Source organism: Chenopodium album, chromosome 8 (assembly GCF_948465745.1).
Source record: "Chenopodium album chromosome 8, dcCheAlbu1.1, whole genome shotgun sequence".
NCBI lineage: Eukaryota > Viridiplantae > Streptophyta > Magnoliopsida > Caryophyllales > Amaranthaceae > Chenopodium > Chenopodium album.
In genome coordinates this window covers 67,046,494-67,072,679 of record NC_137841.1, presented here as the reverse complement: position 1 = coordinate 67,072,679, position 26,186 = coordinate 67,046,494, and the positions used below count along the sequence as shown (strand labels likewise).

At 32.5% G+C, this 26,186-nt stretch overlaps 1 protein-coding gene across 1 annotated transcript; it reads left to right on the top strand.

The window, feature by feature from the left end:
- The first annotated feature begins 8,085 nt into the window (after nucleotides 1-8,085).
- On the top strand, nucleotides 8,086-9,364 carry LOC145556340 (NDR1/HIN1-like protein 13). The gene has a single exon (XM_081617993.1). The coding sequence runs from the start codon at nucleotides 8,390-8,392 to the stop codon at nucleotides 9,230-9,232; it is 843 nt and encodes a 280-aa protein (XP_081474119.1). The 5' UTR covers nucleotides 8,086-8,389; the 3' UTR covers nucleotides 9,233-9,364.
- The last annotated feature ends 16,822 nt before the right edge of the window (nucleotides 9,365-26,186 follow it).

The following is a 26,186-nucleotide window of genomic DNA, read 5'->3' as shown; positions in this document are numbered from 1 at the left end:
CGTGTGTTTCACTTGCTTTGGAATTTGTGCGTAATTAAAATAGAATGTATAAGTCATATACTGGTATGACGTAAGCGAGCTTGGACGCTAATACAAACTTCTTTAGGAATTTTTAGGCTTTTTACTAGACATTAAATATGAAAACATATTTGGGCCAAATTTTGAGGGGGGGCCAAGCCCTTGCCCGCCCCTTTAAAGGGCCGCCTCTGAGTATAGAAATATAGATCTACTCGTTTTGTACTATTATGGGGTAATAATAAACTTTTAGTCATTTATGTAAGAATATTTTGCACACTTTTTTTTTTTATAGTTTTGAAGTAAACAAGTGCACATCTGCACCTATAATGAGGGGAAATACTGTAAATTTTAAAAAGACAAGCAATAGAATTTTTTTACATGGTATAAATACATACGAAGTATATACGAAGTATTATATTATATTACGAGTATCATATCGCATAATTTAGAAGGCATTTTACAAATAATTAGCTCTCACTTATATTGTCCAACTTAACTTTGCACTTGAAAAATTATTGCTTAAATTGTCATTAAACTGTACATTATTCTGTAACACATGCCAAGTATATTGTATTATTGTTAAAAGTTCTTTTGAAAAGTAAAAATAACATAATGAGATATTACATAATTTGATGGAAGAGACCATCTACAATTCTAAATTCATTATTTATAATTTTCTAATTATTAATTGAAGGAAAATGCATGCATTGATTTAAGTAGGCAACCTAAATGGATTAACTATTTCAGCCAATAAAAGTACAAATACACGAGTCTAAAATTTTTACAAACCTTCTAAAATTAGTACATAAACAATAAACACCCTTGTATAATACGATGTATTAAAACAGAAGAACATATTTTCTTCACGGTGAGAGCACCATTATCTACATACACTCTCACTAGACATTGAAGGCTTTATTTCCGGTGACGTACGGTGTGACACGCTGATAACATAAATTTATCTTGCACATATCACAAATAACCTAGAAATTACGGTCAGTACCACAAGCATCCGTACCATCAAGGTCAGCCCCAAAATGCCCAAACAACATCATTAATGTGAATTAATTAGATGTGCATAATAAATTAAAATAAAATTAATAAACTAATTAAATATGATTATATTACAAGAACTACTAGTAAACTCTCCTTTTCTCATTGTTTTTGACAAGAATGTCCTCCTAATAGTGACCACTAAATAACACCTTAGCTAGCTTAGAGCGTCGGTGGCATGATCTTCACTCTTAAAAGGGCCCCTCCACCAATCCTCCATATCCCAAACCAACGGCCCACCTTTTCTGACTTGCAAGTCATTGCATTATATTGCATTACCACCCTTTGTTATTTCTTGCATCATGCATCTCACCGGCGCTTTATAATATGGACTCATCTTTAATTTAAACCACGTGTTAAAGACAATCTAAAACATACTTATGCTATGAAATCGACTCGTTTATCGTGATACTTACGCTGTCATTAGTTTATTAATTATACACTTGGGTGTACAATACTCGCGAGACTTTTATCAAAAATTTTACTTCCTTATATCCATAAATGTGATGTGTCCATTGACAAGCCCATTACACTTAACACTTTCATTCACAGGTGAAATAAAATTGGGAAATTCTCTCTGGTAACCACGAACTTTATTTTTTTCTCAGTGGTAAAACCTGAAACTTTTGATTATCAATGGTAATCACGAATTAACAAAATTAAGTTAATGATAACATTAATGATATTAAAACATCATTAAACAATTAACCAGGGTTAATCTTAGGTTAAGTAACAATAGATTTACATTAATACCCTTCAAATTATTTTTTTTAAACAAAATAAAAACAAAAAATCCAAGCCAACCACCACCCCTCCTCCCTTTGCCGGCGCTCAGCTCGGTGCAGCTGACGGCGTCTCAACCCTCTACCCCGCCGGAGACCCCCACCACCAACACTCCAATCCCAAAACGAGTTCCCCTCCCTTGTTCCCGACTCACCCTCTCTCTCCTATCATCACCACCAAATTAAAACCGCTTCTCGGGGACGCAGAAATCATCCATCCTTCCTTGTCGGAATCAACCACCCTCCTCCCTTCCCTGATTCCGTCTCGCTTCCCGAATTTGGGTTGAAATTTCAAGGTTATTTTTGGTGATTTTGGGGTCCAATTTGTTGATTTTGGGGGTCGAATTTATCGAAATTGTTGATTTTAGGGTCGAATTTGTTGGTTTTGGGTTCGAATTTGTTGGTTTTTGGGTCAAACTTGTTGGTTTTGTGATCGAAGTTGTTGATTTGGGGTCGAATTTGTCAATTTAGGGGTCAAATTTGTTGATTTTGGGGGTCGAATTGCTACTTTAAGGGTCGAATTTGTTAATTTTTGGAGTCAATTTGGTTAAATATGTTGATTTAAGGTCGAATAAGTGGTCGACTTTGTTGATTTTGTGATTTAATTTGTTGGTTTTGAGTCGAATTTGTCGGGATTTTGTTGAATTCGGGGTCTAATTTGTTGAATTTGTTGCTGCCGCCGCATTTGGTGTTGCCGCTGCCCTCTTTTTCCGACCTTAACAGCAGTTTAACAATGGTGGTGGTGGCTTTAATGGAAGAAGATGGAGGAGGAAAGACATAAGGGTATTTATGTCTTTTTATTGTCCAATAGCTAAACCATGGTAAAGAAATTAACAATCTGTTTAACTTAAGTTACCATTAGTTTAAAAATATTAATTTGTGATTACCATTGATAATCAAAAGTTTTAGGCTTTACCATTAAGAAAAAACAAAAGTTCGTGATTACCAGAGAGAATTTCCCAATAAAATTTATTGGCCCATATTGTGTAAGGCCGTTAAGAGTCTCAACCATTAACATGACTCTGATACCATAATGAGCTTAGGGTTAATGTTTAATGCCTTAGCTTGTCTATTATGAAGTACCTAATTATTAATAGACATTTATACAAAACCTAATATAACATAATGATAGAAAACAATCGGTCTTCATACAAAATTTACTAGCTACCATAAACCTAAAGATATGATTAACTGTATTATATCAATACTGATTAGCAAATCATAACCTATTATAAATAATCCTAAATAAAATATTCACTAACTATATCAATATTATTAGCAAATCATATCCTACCACAAACATCTTAGGTATATGATTCACTGAATTATATCAATATTAATGAGCAAATCATATCCTAAGATAAATAATCTTACAGCTATTATTCTCCTAGCATCAGTATGACAAATATCTTTTTTTTTTTGAAGCAAGTTTGACAAGTATCTCATACAAACATAATTTTTTTTGTTTTGTTTTTCTTTTTTTAATGTTAATTACATATATCATATACTTGCTTAATTTTTTTAAGGGTTAATGTTTAAAGCCTTAACTTGTCTATATTACTATATATGAAGTACTTAAATCCAAATATAACATTATGATAGAAAACAATCATTCTTCATAAAAAATTTACTAGCTACCATAAACCTAAAGATATGATTCACTGTATTATATCAATATTGATTAGCAAATCATAACCTAATAACATAAATATTCCTAAATAAAATATTCACCAACTATATCAATCTTATTAGCAAATCATATCCTACCATAAATATCAGGTATGTATATGATTCACTGAATTATATCAATATTAATGAACAAATCATATCCTAACATAAATAATCTTACAGCTATTATTTTCCTAATATTAGTATGACAAAAATTTCATACAAACATAATTTTTTCAAAAAAAATTACATATCATTTATTTACTTACCCCATTCTGTTTTTAGTTGACATACTTTGACTTTTGACACTATTATATTTACAAAAACTTTAATTAAACCGGCTTTTGTGATTTATATATGTTATTTTATTATTATTATTTTTTGGTTTATAAGCTATAATAAAACATACTTCGTAGTAATATATTTTTATTTCTAATATCGAAAAATATAGTATTGCAGACTTTTATTTAAACTGTCTCAATGGCCGTGCTCGCTTATATAGAAACTTATATATATTATTTCCTACCTGGAGAAATCTTTTCTATAAATCAACTTTTTATAATTTTTACATGTTAATATTAATCGTTAATATTATATGTCCCAAACGTAAGAAAGGGGGAAATACTAGCTAGCACCCTCTTGCAAATCGTAATGGTAGCAAAAGAAAAGGTTATGGTCACTTTTTTACCTTCAAGACAGGACGACAATTCTAAAACATGTTAAAGTAAAATTAATGCATGGGACAAAGAAATATGTAGGTCCAAAAATCTTAACATTTGCGGTATGAGGTAGTACGCACAATCATGGATGACGCATATAATTTTTTGTGGAAATTCATGAACTTAACCACAAAACAAAATAAAATCAACCTTAGCATGGATCATGAACAGACACTACCTCTGATCAGTTTCTGACATTTATATGATCCACACTCGACAGTAGTACATGATGCTACTATATATTTGTATCCCACTCGCTTTGATTTGCATGATTTTATTGTTTTATTAATTATTAGTTCGTTGGTTGATAAAATTAGGTTTGCAAATATAAGTTGCCTAAACAAAATTTTGAATTTCAAAGTTTATGTTTTATTTTCTATTGAAAGTGTTTAATGTATCCTATAATCTAAGGGGCCGTTTGGTTGGGGTTAATAATCAAAGGGAATCGGAATGAACTGATATCATTCCCTTTGTTGTTGTTTGTTTGTCACTTTTTTGATTCTCTTTACCCATTTTTATTTTTGAGTTCACCCATTTTTAGTCTACATTGATTCCCCACCCCCCTAGACTTTCCCATTCCCTTTCCCTAGCCACCATACCCACCACCGTATACTTGCCGGAAGTTGCCCAACCACCTCGCCGCTGACCCAGTCCCATCGCCAGAGCCCGTCGCGCTTCCCCCCACATCTCGCCGGAGACCGCGCACCTCCCCCACCTCTCCCCTCAAAAATACCTCCTCTCCCCGGAAAATCGTCCACCACCCACGCAACAACCCTAGAAACACTATCCCTCCTCCGAAAAACGTCGGCCGACTAGCCCGCTAGGGTTTTGAGGAAATGGGGAAGGTCGGCCGACGTTTTTCGGGAGAGAGATAGTGTTTCTAGGGTTGTTGCGTGGGTGGTGGACAATTTTCCGGGATTTTTGCGTGGGTAGTGGACGATTTTCCGGGGAGGGGAGGGACGGCGAGGGGAGGGGGAGGTGCGCCGAGGGATGAAGATTCCCGTCGAGGTTGTGGCTGGGTGGTGGGGTGGCTCGTGGTGGCTGGAAAAGTGAAGAAAGGGGGTTGTGCGGTGGTGGTGGTGATTCCCTTTGTTTTTTGAAAACAAACAACATACTAGTTGGAAAGGGTTTCATTCCATTCTCCTACATTCCCTTTGTTCATTCCATTCCGATTCCCCTAGGCGAACCAAACGACCCCTAAGTATATAGTTTTAGAATTAGGGTATGTTCTCTTCAGTTTAAGTTCAGTTCAGTTCAATTCAATTCTTAATTTCCTTCTCTCATAAACAATTCATTTTAGTTTAGCTACAATTAGTTCAGTTCAGTACTTAGTCGTCATTTACAAAAGTCATTATCAGTTAGGTAGCTTATATGAGTCTTGATTGTACCTGTTAGTTGATGAGAAGGAGATTTGGATCGAATAACTTACAAGTTCGATCAAGTCACTAAAATTTGTCTTAAACTAATTGGTAGCAGAAGAGTAACTAGCCCCGCCCTAGAATTATATGAGAATTGTGGTTTGTTTCTCTTCATTCCTAAATGCACTACTATTATAGAGCACTTCCACTGATCGACTCACATATGAGTATTAATTACAACAAATTTACTAACAATTTGTTGGAGTTTTCTACTTCTTATGTAAATTACGACTTTTTTTATATACTCTGTAAGTAACCAATATAGAAAACATAATGTAAAGGACGTTTTTAGTAGTCATTGGCTTGGGAGTTGAATTAGTCTACGTCGAAGATGACTGCCCTCATCCACTATGGAGATAGCAATAATCGAACCCACTTACTTAGAGTACACTAAGCTAATTATCTCATTGCCTAAACAAAGCTAAATTAACGTCCTTAATCCATAACTAAAAAAGGTTGTCTTATGTTGTACGCCATTACATTACTATGTAAATGCTAATCTTATGTATTTAAGAAATTAACAATGAGAGCTAAGATTTGTAATTTGGAGTCCAAGAATAGGACGTACACTTTCTAGCTGTAAAATTTAATGGAGTTTCCTCAATTAACACCAATAAGAACAAGTTTGCTCGTGAATTGTGATATATTACCAACCAATGGACCTACTATGCTTAATTTTCTATGCATGCAACTCAAACGTACAAAAATGTAATATAAGTAGGTCAAGATATCATCAAGTATAGTACTTATGTTTGGAAGTACAGTGAATGCCTTTTGAAATATGTTAGCTAGCTAGTGAGTACAACCTTGTAATGGTACATACTCAATCAAGTTTGCATGCATAGAGTGCAATCGTTTGATAGGTCACATTCGATATAGGAAGATCGATAAGCTAGATGATTAGCCTGTCTTGACTTATTTGATCCGCAGTAATAATTGTTAGTATGTTATTATATATGTAATTTATTTTCTAGCTATTAATAAATGTGACGTTGATTTTATTTTTATTTTTTACAAATAACTATTTCGGGAATTAAAGGATAAGCATGAAGTGTTATTTGTCGTTGTTAGCAAACAGACCATTGAGCTATGGAAATGCATCATTGTTAGCAAACGAATGTACTAGAGGAGAAAATTATTGGCATTGACGTTGAGAGTAGAGACGAAAGTGGTGGCGGCATTACGCTAACTAGGAACCAAGGAGCCATCTTGTGGGGTGTACTTTGGTTTGGAAGGTAGAGTGTTTTTTCTTTTTAAAAGAAAATTAATTAATAAAATTATTATGCTTTGGATTTTTTGGAATAATTGACATTTTATGGCTCTAAAATTTTGAATGTATGCGTATTCTCCTAGAAATTGTGATATACACCCGGGTTTACGGTGCATCTAAGGATATTATTTGCTCATTTTGATGATTATGACTCATTTAATTATCAAATGAGCAAACAAATATCTTTGGATGTAGTGGGTTTATTGTACACCCAGGTGTATATAACAACCTCTCTTTTGTATTCTCCGGCTCTCATTCCTCTTTCTTGTGTTTGATTTGAGTTAAAATTACATCCATATATTTTCGGAAAGGAAAGACCCAAAACTAATTCTAAAGAAGAGAGTCAATATAGATCTTGGCTAATTCCTAGGAAACGTAAATATAGTCCATGAATATAGAACAATGATAATTTTATCTTGTTTAATTGTTTTGACTGAAATATCATATTACTTTCGACATATCCTTGTAATTGATGTATTTTCAAAGACAAGTTTGTAAGAAATGAGAAAATTAAACTCTTAAATACCTTATCAAGTGTTAATCAGGATGACCAACAAGAACTTACCTCATAATTATGTATAGTAATCTCAATTTTTCATCTAATATCGAATAGATAATTTATTTTGTAAAGAAGGGTAGATAGTCGGAGGTAATAAAATAGCTCAAATGAGAAGCACACCCAATTGAAAAAAGTCTTGGAGAGTTGGAGATATGGGAATATGGCGAAAACTCGGTAGGTTAAAAGTCAAATTAAACTCATTTTCAAACCCCCTTTTCATATATAAGTGTGTCAAATAATCAATTCTCATCCTCATCATACAAGAAAACTCACTTACTACTACTACTATTACTAAACTTGTAGTAGTAGTTGCTATCCAGCCATGTTGAAAACCCACCCACCAACTAATCTATGCACTACTAAATTAAAATTCAAGCACCTAGTATTATTATAATAATCTATACTTACCCAAATCTCATTAATTATCCCCTCAACCATTTTCCAATGATGAGTGTTTTATAAGCTTAATTATTCTCAAACTATGTTTTTTCACTAGGTCAATTTTCACATTATTAATCCCCTTTTTTTTTTATTTTTTTTTATATCATATAGTTGTTGGTATAAGAAAATAATGTAACACCTATAATTATCAATTTATCATCAAACCTCCCCCCACACCATTTCTTTGTCTCCACACCTCTAATATCATAAAAAACACCCTCTCTCTCTTTCTCTCTCTCCACCCAAAGTTAACATTTTCTAGAGAGAGAAAATTGTTCTAGAGAGAGAAATAAAACTACCCTCATAAGCTAGTAAGTGCAAGGAAGCCAACTTTGGAAGAGATTCCCTACTTCCATTAATCAATCCATTCTCCCCCACTTTCATACACCATTCTTTTCTTCACTTCTCTCTTTTCTTTTCCCTTCCTCTCTATCGAATCGGAACCTCTCACATAATTCAAAATGACTGATAGAGTCTACCCCGCCGCGAAGCCAAACCCGCCACCCGCAGCAATGAACGGAGGTGGCGGGGGAGTCAACGGGACCGCCGCAAACGGAGTTGGACCGGCTAAAACCGGTCAACTCTACAACCCGAACCGCCCTCGCCCAGTCGGCTACCGCCCACCTCAAAACCGCCGGTCAAGACGGTCATGCTCGTGCCGAAAATGCTGCTGCCTTACATTCATATACACACTCATTGCCATATTAACACTCCTATTAATCGCGGCAATCGCCGCGTGCATCTTCTACGTGTTGTACCACCCGAAACATCCAACCTTTTCGGTGTCCACAATCCGAATCTCCAAATTCAATCTCAGCTCGGCCGATCCAACCGGATTCTACCACCTCAACTCCCGCCTCGACTTCACCCTCACCGCCAAAAACCCCAACAAGAAGAAGATCACCTTCGTGTACGACCCCATGTCGGTGGAATTCTCCGGCGCCGGCGTCGACGCCGGCAACGCCACTCTCCCGGCGTTCACCCACGTCAACGGTAACACCACCATACTCAAAGCAACCATCTTAAGCGACCCGACCCGAGATCTAGACTCGGATACGGTTAAACCGCTCAAATCCGATCTAACCAAAAAGAGTGGATTTCCAATAACAGCTGAGTTGAATACAATGGTACAAGTTCAAATGGGAAAAATCAAGACTAAGAAGATTGGAATCAGAGTTATTTGTGATGGGATTAAGGGATTTCAACCGAAAAATGCGACGTCGAAAACACCGACACCTGGAACGACGTCGGATGCTAAATGTAAGGTTGATCTTCGAATTAAGATCTGGAAATTTACTTTTTGATTATTTTTTTAATTTTTTTTTTTTGGGTTGATGATATGACTTTTGTTGTTTGTTTACAGTACTACTACAATTTTTTTTACATATATTTTTATTTTTATATAAATGGGGTTTAAAAGTTTCGATCTTTATAAATCTGGGCTTGTAAACTTTTTTTTTTTTTTTTGTTGATTTGATTTTAGTTCATTTGTTTTCTGCCCAAAATGGGTTGAGGAAATTTGAAAAAAAAAAAAAAGTGAAATTGAGAAAATTTGTGACTAGCAAATTTTTAGAATTATACAGTAATGAAAATTGATTAATAATATAATAGTACTCCGTAGTATAATTCTTTTTTTATTTTATTTTCCGCTTTATGTTGGAGGTGGCAATTTTTTATTTTTATTGTACGACCAGCTGTATACTTGTATTATTTGTTTTTTAGGAAATTTACGCGGTTTGATGTAGTTCTAAAATTAAAAATTCATCAAAAAATAAACATGATATATCGAGAATTAATTTCTATTATACAATCAAGTGTATTTTTAAGGAAATACGTCCTCTTTAATTAATATTGTTTCGAAAATATGAAGTGAGCATAAAAATGTGCGAGGTATACCCGAGTGCAGACGTTATATCCAAAGTGTAGACGTGTAGTAGAGTGGACGTATTGATATGCGGTTGATGTCGCTATATGGTCCAACTGTTTGTTGTAATATTATTACAATGTCACGGTCACAGAATTATTTTTGATAAATACAATTTATGTGGATTTTTGTAGAATGAAAATTCCTTGTATTACGGATCAATTTTCTTATAAATTCGTCAGAGTGAGTTGTTAATTGGTCCAATCGGAAATTAATTAGACTGGTAGTCAACGTTGTTAATTGGCTGATGATGTTGGTGTGAGGATATATTAATTCGTGTAGCAATGATTTTGAACTTGTTTTTGAGTCAACATCATTTGATTGCTGGTATAACTACGAGTTCAATTATACACACAATTAATTCATGCTTCTATTCCATTGAAGTATTGCACCCACAAAATAAAAATAAAGTCAGTTAAGTGGTTAGATAATACGAAGTATGAGAACGGAGTACAAAGTACAGCGTACTCTGTAATTACTTTGTACGAGAAGCATATACATTCAAAATGTACTATATTAATTTACATCAATTAAGTGAAGTGGTATTTTTTTTTAATTATATGCTCAATATATTAATTTGGAGTAATTATTTTAGAATAATGAAGTAATAGTTATGCAAATATATGTGGATAAAAAAAACAACAATAACAATAACATAGGATTGACAAGGACTTTATTGGTGAATAATATTGCTAGTTGAACTGTAGTGGAGCATCAATCTTGAAACGTGTCAGAATTATGCGATTAAGGTATGCAAACAAATCAAATTTGTTTGTTCATAATGTAGATGGACAAACATTAATTCAATTTGTAAATTAACCTAATAACTTGAATATCTTTATATATGACTCGTATTTGGTCCTGTAAGCTCATCCTTTTTCATTTATGTATGACCCGTATGGCTATATTTGGTCTTATAAGCTCTTTTGCATTAATTTATGGTGCTTTATACATGAACCAAGAACGAAGATTTGAAAACTCTTTGATCTTAAATTGATAATAAGACATATTATTGCTCGTAGGTAATACAAACATTATCCTTATTTTCTTTTAACTTTAATAAATAATTTTCGGATGAATCAAGTACACTCTGCAATTCGATTTTACTAATTTCTAATTACACTTTAGATATGATCATCAAATACAAGTACATGACTAACATGAGTAAAAACTTGAAACACAAAAGCTAGGGAATCATTTGTGGTAGGATAGTGGAGAATTAATGATGTAAGATGAAGAGTGATTATCTACTCCATTTCACTAACCATGAATCCATGATGATTAAAAGTAGATTAAAGAAATAATAAAAGGCTACTATAAAGTAATAGTAGTAGTTAGCATAGGGTTCTGAAATCAAAGGGAGCATCATGCAAGTTTGTGATGAGAGAAGGACACGAAATACGGATGTACTATCAATTTTAGTATAATGTTGAAAATTAAATTAAAATAATGAGGTGAACTATACTGGAAGTTTCTTTTCTTTTATAGTCAGAAAAATGATTATGAAAGTGAATGACGTTACCTATAATTTTCAATTTTTCTGGTAAGTACAAATATTGAAGGAGTTATTATACTTCCCAACACTTCAAACTCCCAAGTTTGCTCTAAATGTTATATGTCGGCTGGGTTGTTGGTGTTACGTTTTTGTCGGTGCGCCATTAGAGGGTTCAAATATGACCATTTTGTGTTAGGTTTGGGCTGCCACTTATCTAGTTCGATTCGAGTCACGCGTACGGCTCATTATATTCAGGTAAATGGGTTGAGTATATTCTATTCGTATGATTTGAATCGATCTGACCTATGCTTTGCTCTAATTAATATGAGTATTTTAGAATTTACGAGGCACAATACCCAAAGCCTAATATAACTGGTTATGATACATGAATGAAATCGAATCATTCTATGGTATTTCAAGGTTAGGTGTTGAAAACTCAAGTGATGATAGAGGAGGTTTCTTGGGATCATATAATGTATGTCATACGGAATCACATACAACCACTAGTTGGTCACATAAATGTCAGCTGACCACCATGGGGGTATGTGGGAAGGCCCTCAATCTTTTTCCTATCCTGGTCGTGAAAAGTCGAAAATTGTTCAAATTAATGGTTATCGCACTTTTGGATCAATTTCGTGAAATATTTTCAAAATTAAAAGTGAATAGAATTGGATATCTCCCGGATCATAAAAGTTGGTTTGAAACCATAATGGACCTATCTATAGGTTTATAATGTCCTGAAATTTGATATTTTGGTTCAATTATATAACTATATTTTCAAAATTTATTGCATCGGTAGTCAAAAGCTACCGGAGATAGTTTCAATCATCAATTACATTATACATCCTACTATCCTAGAGTCATATTAATTATTAAGGTGTTGAAAATCCTTCATTGGGTTATAAATCCATTATCACCCATTTATTTACAAAATTTTTGTAAGCAATCATAATTTATTGAATATTCCATAGCCACACTATACTTTCTATACAAAGCAAGTAAGCAACTGCCCTGGCTAGTATGTATCAGACTATCTGTGTATTGACCTCAAAGAAGCTGTAGTCAAACAATCATTAAGTCAAATTTGACTTTTAAATCCAATATTGCACACCATGACACATTAACCAATTTTTATGCCTACAGTTGTTATCACAATTTTCAAAATTATACAAACAGAATCAAATTAAATTAACTGAAACTAAAACCAAGAACAATTTTTAAATGGGTTTAAAAGCCAAAGCATGAAATCAAACAATAAAGACAAAATATCACATCCTTTTCAAAACAATACCTATGTCATTTAAAAGAAAAAAAAATTAATCTCAACAATATTTCCTCCGTCCTAATATACAATCTTCATATATATTTGCATATATATTAAATACTCGTATATATGTATACTTAATATATCTGTATACTCTTATCATAATGTATTAATTGTGTATATTTTGAGACGAAAGCAGTACAATAACGATAATATGAAAGTGTGAATTTCAATTAAATAGTGTACAACCGGATGAAACAAGAATCTATCTCTAGTGTTTAATACCAATATCACAAAGAGATATAAATGAGGTATGAACAAATAACATTTTCTAACAAAAAAAATGGTACGGTGGTTTGGGTGAAAGTGTGAAGAGCAATGAAATTAAATTCAAGTGCACGTGGTTTGGGTGATGTTAATATTTGGTCATATTTTGTTTTGTAAAGTATGGGCAGTTGGAATTTTGTCAGGCTGTTGATTGCTGAGTCTTGAGGATCGATCTCCTTTACGCCGAAAGATGCTGCAAAAGATTTCATATCATTTGTTTGTATTAAATTTACACCATTTTCTTCCTACTTATTTTTACCACGGGATCTTCTATGCCTTGCCTTCGTGTGTCCGCCATCTCTTATTATATGTCTCTCTTATCCTACTCCCCACGCCTTCATTCTTACTCACTCATGTGGTGTGACTCGATATCCGGCATGTAGTGGTCGCAACTTACATGTGGGTTTCTTGGATCCGAAGACCAAATGCTATCAAGGCTTGTTCGGATAAAGATAGCTATTAGCTATGGTAGTAGTGATCAGAGCATTCACCACAATGAGCAAAAAAAAAAAAAAAAAAAAAAAAAAGAGCTACATCAGTGAGCATTTGGAAATTAGCTCATGAGCAAAAAAAAGTATGAATTGTAAACCATAAATGATGTGTTTAAGGTGGGTCAAAAAAGAATGGTGAGGAAATTTCTTTTTTTATCATTGGTGGGATAAAAATAAGACCACCAAAATGCCCACAAGCAAGAGGAGTGAAAGTGGGGGTAGAGATAGAATGAGGAAGTGAAAAAATGCTCATTGTGGTGAATACTCTTAGCTATGAAAATAAATATTAAAAGGACTAATTAGTGGTTTGAATAAGTCAAACCACTAAAAGCTACTCCAAAGCTATTGTTGATTTCGCCTTATAGCTTGTGAGCCTTGTGAGTTCTTGAGAGATCAACATTAGCTTGAACATGAATAATGTAGTACTCGGCTCAGTTCGGCTCCTTACCGTGACATTGCCACATTGGTTAAGGGGCTCTGATCGTTGTTGTTGCCGACATAATCCAGAGGCGAGGACATTTTGGTTGCTTCCGTAGTCTAGGCTGGGCTGATCTCTGTCATTTTAATGAATTTAGATAGCAATTAATAGTGTTATTGATTAATATCAAACATTAGAACACTTTCTTCTAAACAAAGTCTAAAATGAATAATAGAAAATTTTAACAAGACTATTACAAAATTTGGCAATCTTCATACAAAGATTTAACTTTTAAATTAATCATCAGAATAAACCAATAGGCACATGTTGGGCTAAAATATAACAACGAATGAAAAAGCAATTGAAATTATTAGGAGGATACAACCATTAAAATTAATGTAGATTTTTCAAAGTAAATGCATAATGGTTATTTTAATATAATTTTGACTAGTTAATTCTCGTGATGAAAAAAAAAAACTTACATTCAGGTAATTCACTGATTTGATGTTATAAGGCTTAATAGACGAAGCCTTAATTTTGGTTTTCTTCCTAAAATTTGGCGTTTCCTTGAATTGATATACATTGTGGTATAATTTACTCGTGAAAGTAATGAAATTTTATGAATTGAAATCGACAAGGAATAAGAAAATGAGATTTGTGTTTTCAATAAAGAATAAGATTTATCAAATTAAAAATGATAATGGTGAATTGTTAAAAAGAGATTTTAGTATGTTGGAAGAGAGAAGGTAGTATTTGAATAACGAAGGTGGAAGATATTAGTGATTTTATTTCGGAGTGGCCGAGAAATATATGAATTCGTCAATCTTGTTGTAATATGAATTCGTCAAGTTTGATGTAGTATTTATAATGTAAATGAGTGAAGGGACAAAACAGTCATGGACGACTTCAATTATCATTTTTAAGGCATTTTCACATTTACTTAATTTTAGTTTAGTTTAGTTCAGCTCCATCAGTCAGTTCAGTTCAGTTTAGTTCAATTCAGTTCAACTCCAATTAGTTCAGTTCAATTCAGTAAATGTGAGCAGACCCTTAATTGGATTATTCGACCTTTGACATGACATCATATCAAGAATTAACATGACAAAAAAAATTCAAGGCTTCAATCTTATATATTCCTCTTTTATGGTTACTAGATTACCCCATGCAATGCACATATTTTAAATAATTATAATGACAATATAATTATATAAAAAAAATATATAAAATATAATGAATCGATTCACCATGTATTAAAATGAAATACATAAAAATAAAAACATGTGTATTTAAATATTTAATACTTAAAATGTACAAGGAAATTTATTTTATAATTTATATGAAATATAAAGTAAAAGTTATAATTTAGATACAAACCCTATTTGAGAAAGTAATTTTTAAGGGAAGTTTTTTTAATAATACATTGTCAAGTGTTCCCTTAGTTTCACTTTCAGTATCATGTAATGGATTGGTCCATTATTGGTTAATTATTGCCTAGTAAATCATACAAATCTCTTTGATTTGGATCAGATAATACATTTAATCTCTTTGATTTGGATCAGATAATACATTTAATCTCTTTGATTTGGATCAAATAATACGTACAAGTATTCTTTTGGTAATGTAGATTATTGTAGATACATATCACACACTTTTATGATCATGCTCTTTAGTAAATAGGAAATTGGTTATTTCTTGCCATCTATGTAAAGATTTCCTTAGCATTGTCATAAATCAGTAAGATATTGTTACTAAAGTATTAAAATAAAAGTGATAGAGCCCTTTTAATATTTGGGCCTAAACAGACGTACTCAGCCCAAGATGTATGGACTATCAAGCAAACTAATTAGTAATTACCCACCCAAACTCTTGAGGCAAAAGGCCCAAGATGTTTGTTTGCATTTTTTTTTCTATGTATAGCAATATAGAGAACCAAGGCATTGATACAAATGTACGTGAATCACGTGTCTTGAGTATCACCACTCTACCCCTCTTAAAAAAATGAATGTACTAAAGTAAAACATCAAAATGATAGTTTGCAATAACACTACTTGTATGTAAAAGCTACGACCTAGAGAATTCATAAACAAATCTGTAGAAACATATCAGAATTTGCTAATCTTGTACGAGTTTGAATCTTCAGATGAAGTTGAACGTCTTCTCTTTGGCTCTGGTTCACATGATTCAAATACGAATTTGTACTTGAGGTTTTTTTTTTCTTAAATTAAATCTGAATTTATAAAAGTGAATGTACAAGAGAACCTACATTACGTACTAAGATAGGCAATTTGATTGACAACATTTCGAATTAAGATCATAACAGCTTTCCTTGTACTATTATGATCTTAAATTTTTTTTAAAAAAGTGAACAATACATTTTCTTTAGTATGTATAATTTGATCATAACTACTGGAAAAGAACATCTAGGAAGTAGAAATTTGCGCATGAATTTGAAGCATGTAAACATAGGTTGCAATGAAATCATTGTATGAGAATGAATGTACCAATGTTTGTACTCTATGAAGAAATTTGATCATTGGCAACTACAATAATTAAGGTGCATAAGGTTCAATGAGATTGATTATTAGTCAAAATAAAAGCCAATCTTTTGCAAAATAAATAGACTAATACAAACCTTATATAGAGGCATGCATATTTTAATTTTGAACAGAAAAACAATCAGAGTTGTATTTGCAGGAAAGTGGTGCAGCAATAATACTCCCACTCCCACTCACTTTGATGTCATTGCAAATCACTTTGATGCTGCTTTCTTTAATACTAGTTGTCCTTAAATAATTATAGCGACCCTGAGCCTTTAACCCAAAATGTGACACATTTTTATCCCATAAATCACGAGAGATGGAGTCCACAGTCTTGTTCTCAACTCGCGCATCATCCTCATTGATGTTCATATGAAATTTCAATTGGCCTATGCCTTGGCCTTGAACAAAGGGTTCGAGTGTGGTCGAGGAGAGAAACCCGAACCCATCCCCAGAGTGGCGATACTCTAGTGACACAAGCGTAGAGTCAAAATAAAGTAGGTATCCAATAGTGTTGTTAATTGTAAGGGTAACGTAAAAATCAGCTGTTACATGTTTATCAGTATTACTTAGTTTAATGTCTAGAGAATCCACCTCAAACTTTAGAACGGGGCGAACTGATGAGGTGTATTGAGTGAGCGCCACTGCACCCGCCAAAAGAATTATCATTATTTGTGATATTTGGTGACAAATTTTTGGTGGGGACATAAGAATGGTGAGAGAAAAATTCATTGGGTGGCGTGGAAGAAGATGTGTGCTCCTAAAGCTTGTGGTGGCCTTGGGTTTCGTGACTTAGAAGTTGTTTAATGTTGCATTGTTGGGTAAACAGGCATGACGCCTTATTCAACATCTGGAGAGTTTGGTTGCAAAAATTCTCAAGGCAAGATACTTCTCGAATGACTCTTATTTAGATTCGGACATTGGGACGAATCCAAGCTACACATGGCGAGGCATTTGGGGGTAAAGTGGGCGATAAATAGGGACATTCGTTGGAGAGTGGGGGATGGTTTATCTCGCCTAGAGGGAGTGTGGCCGAAGATATGAAGGCATGTGATTTGATTCATCTAACCACCGCTTCGTGGAATGTTGATATGTTAAATGCTTTGTTCCTTCCGTTCGAGAGGGACCGAATTTTGAGCATTCCATTAAGATGTCGTTTGCCGGACGATACGATCTATTGGGAACTTGAGAAGCATGGGGATTATTTGGTACGGTCTACATACCGTGCGATTTTTGGTGATGTTGATGCAGGTGAAATTGCGTCGGCCTCTAGTGGTATGAATGTTTGGGGCAAGCTCTGGCATGCTAATACTCTACCAAAAGTTAAGATTTTCTTTTGGCGTGCTTGTTATGGAGCTCTTCCTACTATGGTGGGGTTAAAGAGGAGGGTGGAGAGCATGAATCCCGTGTGTAGTATATGTGGTGTGGTAGATGAAACAGAGCTTCATTGTCTTCGAGATTGTGTGAAGCGCGGCTGATCTGGGAAGAGAGTGAGATGAACGATAGCTTGGATGGTGTGTTCAGGAACTTTGGGGATATGGCATTGACTAAGTCGGACTGCCTACCAAGTAAGGAGCATGGCCTTTTCATGACTACTTGTTGGGCTATTTGGACAGCACGTAATAAGTGGCTTTTCGAGGGAGAAGCTTGCGATCCTTGTGGCTCTATGAGCTCTGTGCGAAAGCTTATGGCTGAATTGCAAAAAGAGGAAGATGGGGCGTCTAGTGGGAGGTCTGCTGGTCGAAAAAAGTGGCAGGCACCTGTGGGTAGGACGCTTAAAGTTAATGTTGATGCTGGCACTTGGGAGGGCTTGGGATCGAGTATGGGTGATGTTGTTCAACGTGCTGATGGTACGGCTTATGCTGCTATAATAGGTATGGTGGAGGACCGATGGGCGCCTGATGTTGCGGAGCTCTTTGGGTTGAAGTTTGCGATGTAGCTGGGGTATAATGATGTGGTCATGGAGAGGGATTGCCTTGGATTGATTAATGCAATTAAGTCACGAGAGAGAGGGAGTAGTTCTTTTCACCTTGTTTTAGATAATATCTATCATGTTAGTAGTTTTGTTGCTTCTATTAGTTGGAGTTTTGTGAGGAGGGAGGGTAATAAGGTAGCCCATTAGCTTGCTCATTGTATGCCTTGGGCTATAAGTGAACGGGTTTGGTTTTCGAACTTTCCCGATTGTATTGCTTCTTTGCTAAATTCTGACCTCCCGAGTAATGATAATTAGTTGCCTCTTTGGGGCTTCCTTTCAAAAAAAAAAAAAAAAAAAAAAAAAAAGGATAATGCTATACATAGCCCTAAGGGCTATATATAAGCATTAAATACACTCTTGAAAATTGTATAAAATTAGGAATTCATTACAAAACACATGCGCAAATCAGTGTAATTAGTGTTTATATTTTCATGATTGCCTAACTTTTTACGATTTTCTAATGTAAATTTAATGCTTATATATAGCCCTAAGGGCTATGTATAGCATTTTCCATAAAAAAGGGTAATGCTATATATTTCATACCCAGACTTCAGACTCTATCACATCAGCTTTCCACTAACTTTAAAATACTTTTATATTATTCAGATTCATACAAGACTTTCTCCAAATTTACACATTATGTCATTATCCCAAGACTCACTGCAAACTCACTTAATCCTCTTCAAAATATATATATATATTTTTTTGTAAAATATCTTTTATTATTTTTATTAAAATTATTGTAAACTTTTGGCTGGTGAGGTGGCTAATTTTCATTGGCATTGCAAAGTCTTGACATGGGTTTGGATTTTTCAAACTCCATGTAAGACTCACATGAATCTTAGATGAGTTTATTGCGAGAGCCTCGAGTAACACTCATATTGAGACTTTTCTCAAAACTTGCGATAAACTTACCCTAAGTATAGGATTATCCTCTAATAAAAAATGGGTGTGTTTTGAATGTGGCTTACCACACAGTGTGACCATATTAGTTTATAGGGGTAATTTTTAATTATATGTATGGTAACCTCATTTATATATATATATATATATATATATATATATATATATATATATATATATATATATATATATATATATATATATATATATAGGGGAGGGATCCGGTAAGAACTCCTCCTTATATATGAACCCTTTCTTATGTAAGAACACTACCTTATGTTCTAAACTTTTTCCTATGTTCTAAATTTTTTTTTGCTTATGTTCTAAAGTTTTTCCTATACTTAAAAATTTTTCTACTTATGTTCCAAATTTTTTCCAATGTTCTAAATTATTTTTTAGATTATGTTTTAAATTTGTTCCTATGTTCTAAATTATTTTTTCAGCTTATGTTCTAAATTGTTTTTCTTATGTTCTAACTTTTTTGTTTGCTTATGTTCTAAATTTTTGCTATCTTCTAAATTATTTTTCTTATGTTCTAAAATTTTCTGCTTATTTTCTAAATTTTTTCTGCTTATGTTCTAAAATTTTACCTATGTTCTAAATTTTTTTTATGTTCTAAATTTCTTTTATATGTTCTAAAAACGAATTTCTCAAAATAAAAAATTGCCATTACTAATGGATCATTTTAGATTGTTAGATTAAAAGTAATAAAGGGTTGAGATTGGTTCTTATATAAGATTGGGTTCTTATATAGAGTAGGGTTCTTACATGAGCCTTCCCCTCTCTCTCTCTCTCTCTCTATATATATATATATATATATATATATATATATATATATATAATAATAATAATAATAATAACCTCAGTTTTTCGTAAGAGTAACCTCTTGTTGTAGGTCCACAAAAGTAATTCAAATTCATTATATGAGTGAAGTCAAGTAATTTAGAAATGAGTAACCATATTCGTTCATTCGAGTAATCTTTATTTGTTTGTTTAAAAAATAAAAGAAAAATTCTACTTATTTAAGAGAGTAACCCCTTTTCTCATTTAAGTAACCTACATACGTTATGGTAACCTCATATGTCAATAGGAGGGTTAGTCCCTTAACCTTATAAAGTGTTTGACTCTCTCTTCTTAAACTAATATGGGACACTTACATGTGGTGATACTTGGGAGGTCTATTTTTCAATAGGTTGTTTCAAACTTTGAATAATCTAATGTGATGGTATCCCCTCACATTAGATTATATTACATTACATGTTGAATATATTATTACCCGTAGTTTTCGTGTTTGAAAATATTACATGTTGAATAATTTTCTCGGTATTGGAATTTATTTTGATGATAAAGAATTTAATTTGTACTCCACCGATAAAACAGAGGGAGTAGTAAAAATTGGTATAATATTAACAAAAAACTACGATAAATATCTAATCCGTACAATATGAAATAAACAAAATTTAATTTATACAATATAAAAAACTAAAAGTATTTTAATATGGAGTAATACTTATTACTACGTAGCTGCAATATATAAACCACTACATACTACACTATCAATACAAATACGAGAATCTAAAACTCTCTCTTTTACCTCACTCTTGATCATATCAATTGTTGGACAATGTATTGATTCAAATAATATTTTTTTATGTATTTTTTTCCAATATTACGATTGAATAATATTTACATTAAAATTGTATAAAAATTATTCATGAATTAACAAATTACGTGAATACATATACAATTGAATAATAGTATTAAAAATAAAAATAAATCGGTCAAATGTTATTACTGACATTGTTCATGAGCCGGTAATTTTTGACGTTTTAATTTTATTATTATTTTTATTTTTGATTTTATTATATATTCTAAATCCGAATGATTTATTTATTTACTAATTTATTTTTTTGCAGGCCGATCTGACTAAGAGAGTTGTTGGTGGTCTTTGTGCATTCTTCTTCGTTGTGTGCTTCTTTAACTTGAAGTTATGCAGAGGGTTTTTTTAGTTATTTTTTGTCATTTATGTAAAATCAGTCAAAATTTTCCCTAAACTGTAGTTTATGCAATTCTCCCTACACCCCCTCCAAAACTACGACGTTTTTCCTTCGTTATGTTTTGCATGTTTTTTTTCCTTCTTTACTACGGACTACTAATTTGCAGAGTAGTATAAATTGCTTCATTTTCTCTCCTTTTTTTAAGTGATTTTATTTTCTCTCTCCTATATTTTTTCTATTGTCTTTCAATATTCTCTCTTCTTCCTTGAGTTTCTGGCTTAATTGTTGTTGTTTTTTTTTTGTTTTTTATATCAAGATTGTGAGTAATTCATAATTTTAATGACAATTTAATCAATTGATTTTGTTTTTTGATTTTTAATTATGATGATACTCTGTTTTTCTATTGCAATCGTTCTATTTTGATTTCATAGTTTTCATTGTAATGATTTTAAATTGATGATCCTTATTACTTAAATTCAATTAATTCAACAAGCAAACTACAAATCTAATAGAAGCAATAGCAAGCAAATAGCACATGAATAGTTTAGAGAATATAAACCAAAATACCTTAATTTTGTTTGGGATTTGCACAAATATTTTCACGATGATGATTTTTAATTTCTAATGTTGCAGTGTGGTGGCGTTGGCAACGACGGCAATTATTGTGGCTGAAGTTGCATAGACAAAACATTTACATATCAAAGGATTGATGAGGAGGAGATTTGGAGATGAGTAAAGCTCCAACCACCATGCATATATATTATATATATGTTCATCTTGTGACCTTGAAAATGAACCTATGTAGCTTTGTAAATGTACAAATAACACATGTCTCTTAAAATGATCTTATTCATTATAAATCTATAAGTACCTTTTATACGATGAAAGTATATTTATTACAATGCATGCATATAAAGTATTCATCCAAAAAAAAAAAAAAAAAAAAAAGAATGATAGTAGACTATCTAGAGCATATACTATCGTGTTTTTGGATTTATATAATAAGAGATATGGCAACATTACCATTGGCGATTCCAGTATGGGTTCAGCGGGTTCAGCTGAACCCATACTGGACTTCTGAAAATTCTACAAAGTCTGAAAAATAAAAAGGATATAATACCAATTAATGCGGTGTTATTTCTGATTAAGGTTTTGTTGGATCAGTGGTTAAAGGCACGCGTGAAAGACTTGCTTTTTACACAATTGACGCAGGATCAAACCTTCTCCCTGACCATTTTTTTATAAAATATCTTGTTGCATTTGCTACCTGGCTGATGAGTTGGCCAGTAAACCAAATTCATTTCAAGGGAATTGAGTTTACTTGTCATTTATTATTATTATTTATTACTTTGTAAATTGTAATTTCCCTATATAACTCCATTCACATAAATATTTTAGCGAGTCTTATTCACTTGTTTACTTAGTCATTTATGATTCATTGGATTATATATAATATTAGTTGCAAATTTGCATGAATGACAAGCTGTTGCCTCGAATTATAGTTGTAACTTGTAATTGGTCACTAATTGTTTTGTTTAATTTTATTTGATCTGCTTCATTTTTGTCAATGTATAAATCTAATATAACCATTAGTATATTTAATTTAATTCGAAATAAGTAAAAATTATAACTAATAGATATTGTGATAAGACTTATTAAGACGAGGTTTTTTTTAAAAAAAAAGACTTATTAAAACGATTTAAACAAAAACCTACGTGGCTATGCTTTAACTTACATATAAATCACAAAAGGTGATCAAAGGTGAATGTGATTAGTGAAAAAGTTAAATATGTGAAATAAGAAACAACAAAGGAAGTACATTATTTTACGCTCGAAAACTCCGAACCCATAACAAAGAATTCCTAGAATCGCCACTGAACATTACATCAAAGAAACTAGCTAGGCGGTCATTGTGCTACATATTAAAACACTACTCTTTATAATAGCGTGCTTGTTGAGTGATTGGTCATATCATATGACCACTTATTAAAAAAAAAAAGAGATGAATATTATAATTTATAAAAGTTCATATGATTTTATAGAGATGAACATTTATCTCTTTTAGAAAATGAGCATATTGATTTATCTAAATGAACATTTATAAATGTAATGATCATGTATTAGAATGAAAATGAACCTTTTTCAATATAAATATATACATAGATAAAAGTGAGAATAATGTTAAAATCGCCATAAAGTATTGATACATGATTATTTATATATATGAATAATCATGTCTTAATATAATATATGATTATTCATTTTGTAAATAATCATGTATTAATATAACACATGATTATTCATTTTATCAATATGTGAATAATAATTAAGTATCTTTGCAATGATGAGTATTGATTAGAATGAAATGATCATGTATTGGAATGTCAATGAGCATTTATATGAAATTATACATGAATAAAAGTAGGAGAATTTTGAAATAGCCGTGTAGTGCCATTTTAGGACACCCTAAACTCTTAACGGTTAGTTTATATAGGTTCTACTTCACCGACTTTCCATATAAGTGATTTAATATACAGAAGAATTTTCCTTATAGTATTCAACCTTGCTCCCATAAATAATGTTCAATTCAGTACATATATATATATATATATATATATATATATATATATATATATATATATATATATATATATATATATATATATATATATATATATATATATATATATATATATATATATATATATATATATATAATATAGTTTTCTTGAACATCAATTACTTTGTCAAACAAACAAGAATAAATCTTTGTATACATGTATCTTCTTCTTTATTTTTTTTTAATTTTTTTTATATTGTCAAACAAACAAGAATAAATCTTTGTATACATGTATCTTCTTCTTTATTTTTTTTTTTTTTATATATTATTTAAAAACCCTCCTTTTTTTATCTATACTATTTGATCTTTCTTTATGTATCCAAATGAAAATGATTACCTATTGATACAAAAATGAAGATATAATTTTTTTGTTACGAATTGGGTTTTGAACATCTTTTCCTAAGATTTGATACAACATTCTTGGGGTCTATGATTTACGATAAATTTTCACTACTACAAAAAAGGCCTTAGAGAACTGTTAGAATATGCTTTATAGATCGCCTCAGGGGCGTTCTTCTGCTAAGCAATGTATAAAGTATAGAGAACGGGTCGTTTAGGCGTTTTGTAAGAAAATGAATGTATCAATGTTTGAACTCTATGAAGAAGAAAAACAAACGGATGAAATAGCCAATAATAATTAAGCTGCATAAGGTTAAATTAGACACTACAAGAAATTTGATCATTGGCAACTACAATAATTAAGGTGCAAAAGGTTCAATGAGATCGATTATTAGTCAAAATAACAAAATAAAAGCCAATCTTTTGCAAAATAAATAGACTAATACAAACCTTATATAGAAGCATGCATATTTTTATTTTGAACGTAAAAACAATCAGAGTTGCATTTGCAGGAAAGTGGTGCAGCAATCATACTCCCATTCCCACTCTCGGATAAAAACATAAGATTGATGTCATTGCAAATCACTTTGATGCTGCATTCTTCAATACCAGCTTCTATCAAATAATTATAGCGACCCTGAGCTATTAACCCAAAGTGTAACACATTTTTATCCCATAAATCACGAGAGATGGAGTCCACAGTCTTGTTCTCAACTCGCGCATCATCCTCATTGATGTTCATATGAAATTTCAATTGGCCTATGCCTTGGCCTTGAACAAAGGGTTCGAGTGTGGTCGAGGAGAGAAACCCGAACCTATCCCCAGAGTGGCGATACTCTAGTGACACAAGCGTAGAGTCAAAATAAAGTAGGTATCCAATAGTGTTGTTAAATGTAAGGTTAACGTCAAAATCAACTGTTACGCGTTTATCAACATTACTTAATTTCATGTCTAGAGAATCCACCTCAAACTTTAGAACGGGGAGAGGTGAGTCGGAGACAATAATGAACGCCACTGCACCCGCCACAATAATTATGTATACAAACACACTAAACCATCCACATTTGTTGTTTCTGCAATGGTCACAAATGCCCCAAAACCATCTCATCGATGGCCAACCAAATGCTGAATAATCTTCTTCGCCTTTGTTTCTTTCGAGTAATTTTACCAAATTCATCATCCTAATTGTAAGAGTTCAACAAACAATTAATTAATTAAACACCCACAAAATAATTAATCAAGGAAACACGAAAATACAAAACCAAAATATTTAATTCAATGAAATTATGAATCAAAAATTAAAAAACTTGAAGCCTTGCTGATATATGAGGATTCGAATATCCAATTTAGGATATCAATTTCTAATATTTGAATAATTGTTCTCCGTAGTTGATATTAAAATAACCCTAAAGTTGAACAACAAATCAATAATCCAACATTGTCTAAAAAATAAAATTCAATAATCCAACGAACAATCTATATGTTACCTGAAACGGTGACACTCTGGACACTCGTGTGGCGGTGTGGGTGCGCGTCAGCGTGGGGTTGGCGGTGATTCACAAACAAAATGAGAGTTTTGGAGAATTTGATAGAGGAGGAAAGAGAAAATTTAATAGCTTTTTTTTTTTTTTTAAAAAAAAAAAAATCTTATAAGTAAATAAAAAAGGGTAATGCTATAGATTATCATAATAAGGTGAAAGAAAAATGCTCCCTTGAAAGAAAGGGGTTTTTCTCTCTACTAGGTAGGGTTTGGGGGGCGACTGGGGGTTGTTTCTGTGGCTTTTTTGGGCGTTTTCCGATCATGGCTGATGATATTATTGCTCGATATGCGAATCTTAATCTTGAAGAAGAGGGTGGGGGAGTAGTAGACCTTGGTGCTGTGAATTCTCAACCCTTCACCGATAAATTTCACCTTATGCTGATTGGAAGATTGGTGACTGAAAGACCGTATAATGTCGAAGCCTTCAA